We start from the raw sequence: 2,847 nt of genomic DNA, 5'->3' as shown, positions 1-2,847 counted from the left end.
CCGCGCCGCCCGCGCCCGCGCCCTCCGCGCGGCACCGCGTCACCTCGCCGCCCGCCGCCGGCGCCAGGATCACCACTATGTGGTTGGGGCCTGCCGGAGATTTTGTGTACAGGTTACATTATATTAGTTGACTATTACTGTTGTATGTGCTCTATATTCTAGGTAACATAAAATATGGAATATTTGAATAATTTTCAACGTTATTAGCTTACTATTAATATTTTTTTACATTGTTGTGAATTGTTTTTGTTTAATTGAATTTTAAAGAGTATAACTGAAAATAGATTTTTAATCTAGTGGAGTAACAAAGAGCCTGGCTATCACTACCGCAAGCTTGCGAGAAAGAGGAGCCAAATAGATTGGCACCGTAACGCGTTACGTAACGAAGCGGTCAGAACCGGTCTCTCACCACTAATATCGAGGATCAGCTCCCGCCGCTCGAGGCGTGCGTCGGGCGGGGCGGAGGGGGGTGCGGGCAGCAGGCGCGCGGCGAGGTGCAGGCGCACGGGCGGGGGGCCGGGCGCGGGCAGCGCGTGGCCGCGCGCCACGAGCGAGCTGACGGGCAGGTAGTAGGGCGCGCCGCAGTACACCCAGCGCGCGCACTCCGCCGCGCTCGTGGCCGCCGCCTCCCGCATGCCCGCCACTGCCGGGTAACACGATTCTTGTCATATTCTTTGCGTCACGACAATCTATCCCGCCTTTGGCAATCTTAAAAATATTTAGCTTTATAATATGAGTATAGAACGTACAAATATCATGATCATAAATGCAATTTCATTATGTTATATAGATGAAAAAAAAAGAACAATAATGACTATTTTAAATATTATTAATTTAAAATTAAAAATTGTTCACGTTTCAACATTTTATCCTTAAATCTAGTACAAATGAAAAACAGCGTCTATCAAATGATATACTTTGCAAATTGAAATTGTCTGTGATCGTTCGGTGACACCGAAAGCTTGTGGGTTGGCGGCGCACGCGCACTCACCGTAGGGGTCGAGCGAGTGCGGCGTGTTGGCGTCGAGCTCGGGCAGCCAGTAGAAGTCGTGGTGCGCGGGGTCGCCGGGGTTGTGGGGCGCGTGCACGGAGCGGCGCGTGTGGAACAGCATGACGCGCTGCGGGCGCGCCGCGCTGTAGGGCGGGGCGCGCGCGGCCGCGCACGCCGCCCAGGCCGCCAGCGTCGCCGCCCACCCCGCGTACATCTGCCGCGCGCACCATCGCCAACACAATTCACAAGAGAACAAAAACCGAACACAGTATTAGCTAAAGATTACGTCTATGGTAAAAGACTAATTATTGCCTAAATTGTAATAGAATCGGACGGTATAAAAATATAAGAATGAATCAACGCAACGTTACTATTGCAGAGTGGTAAGAGTGAAAAGTTTTTTTTACAGTTTGTCGTAACTAGTACATTAAACTTTGATAAGAAATTTTCACTATGCTATTGTTGACATTTCATTTGTCTCATCTCTTCTACGAATAATTTCTATCTATTCCTTCTTAATATTTTCAATAAGTGTCAACTAGAAAAAGTACTCAAGTTTTACAAATATTGTTCGTCTCATGAGTGGATCACTGTTGAAGATATCATTTTAACTTAATTAATAATTTCAAAAAAATTACAATAGATCAAAACATGGATACAACATGTTTGTAATAAGTAGAGAACTTACCAGCGGTCGCGGATTTTTAGCCGTTATGACGATCGGTAACATCCAGCTGAAGACGGTTAGAGTTAGCGACGCCACGATTAGCGCCATGATCACCTGTTATATTGACGCATTAAAAAGTTAAACGATTTAATAATGCATATAAAGAAACTAGCTGCGCCCCGCGGTTTCACCCGCGTAAGTCCGTATCCCGTAGGAATATCGGGATAAAAAATAGATGTTGGCCGATTCTCAGACCTACCCAATATGCTTACCAAATTTCAGAGGAATCGGTCAAGCCGTTTCGGAGGAGTATGGCAACGAAAACTGTGACACGAGAATTTTATATATATAGATTTGACTCATTCATATATATGCATATCAAGCTTAGCGTCTGCGTCTTCGTTTGCGCAGTCAAAGGAATTCTTTGAGAATGAGATGTGTCAGCGGGTCAGCGGTGACAGTCTTTGTTAATGTCTCTTATCTCCAGACACAAAAGTCATACGATTAAAATTTTCATCGTTATACTGCGACGTGTAAGACAAACAAACAAATAAAAAAAGCGACTAACAATTTCACGTTTATAACATTAGAAAGGTAATAGTAGGTAATGAGATTCATATTGATAAAAATTTAAATCAATGTTATATGTAATCAATAAGACAGAGGCAAGGAGGCGAGAGAGGAGTGGATGAGTGGGGATACTGACGTCGGGCGGCACGAGGGTGGTGCCGGCGCGGCCCATGACGGGCGCGAACATGTTGACGCAGCCCAGCGCCAGGTAGGCGGTCTGCGCGGCCGGCAGCGCCGCCGCCGCGGGCCAGCACGCCGCCGCGCCGCGCCCCGCGCCCAGCCCGCCCGCGCCCGCCGCCAGCGCCCACAGCGCGGGCAGGAACGCGCTGCGCAGCCCCAGCAGCGCGCCCGCGCCCAGCGCGCCCGCCGCGCCCACGCCCAGCGCGCTGCGCCACGCGCGCGCCGCCCACGCGCCGCGCGCCAGCGCCGCCGCGCCGCCGCGCCGCACCGCGCGCGCCCACGTCCGCCGCGCGTCCCACCACGACGCGCACACCGCTGCGCCGCGCACACCTCACTTTACATTTTTGAAATACGGTACACGAAATAAATTGAATATTGTAACATCTCGACACACGCACCCGGCACGGCGTAGAGCGGCACGAGCAGCCAGGGCGCCGAG

The 2,847-nt window shown here is 50.4% G+C and overlaps 1 protein-coding gene across 1 annotated transcript in view; it reads right to left on the bottom strand.

Annotated features, from left to right (window-relative positions):
• The window catches only part of LOC119831958 (endoplasmic reticulum metallopeptidase 1-like), a 15,634-nt gene that overhangs the window by 1,144 nt on the left and 11,643 nt on the right, over positions 1-2,847 (bottom strand). Inside the window, exons 11-15 of the mRNA XM_038355529.1 lie at positions 2,365-2,723; positions 1,680-1,772; positions 992-1,205; positions 410-643; positions 7-90 (exon numbers count right to left, since the gene is read on the bottom strand). Of these exons, the coding sequence (XP_038211457.1) occupies positions 7-90; positions 410-643; positions 992-1,205; positions 1,680-1,772; positions 2,365-2,723 (984 nt within the window). The remainder of the gene's footprint in view (positions 1-6; positions 91-409; positions 644-991; positions 1,206-1,679; positions 1,773-2,364; positions 2,724-2,847) is intronic.

The sequence above is a fragment of the Zerene cesonia genome, chromosome 14, assembly GCF_012273895.1.
Source record: "Zerene cesonia ecotype Mississippi chromosome 14, Zerene_cesonia_1.1, whole genome shotgun sequence".
Taxonomy (NCBI): Eukaryota; Metazoa; Arthropoda; class Insecta; order Lepidoptera; family Pieridae; genus Zerene; species Zerene cesonia.
The sequence above is the reverse complement of the archived record's forward strand: the minus strand, read 5'-3'. Positions and strand labels throughout refer to the sequence as shown.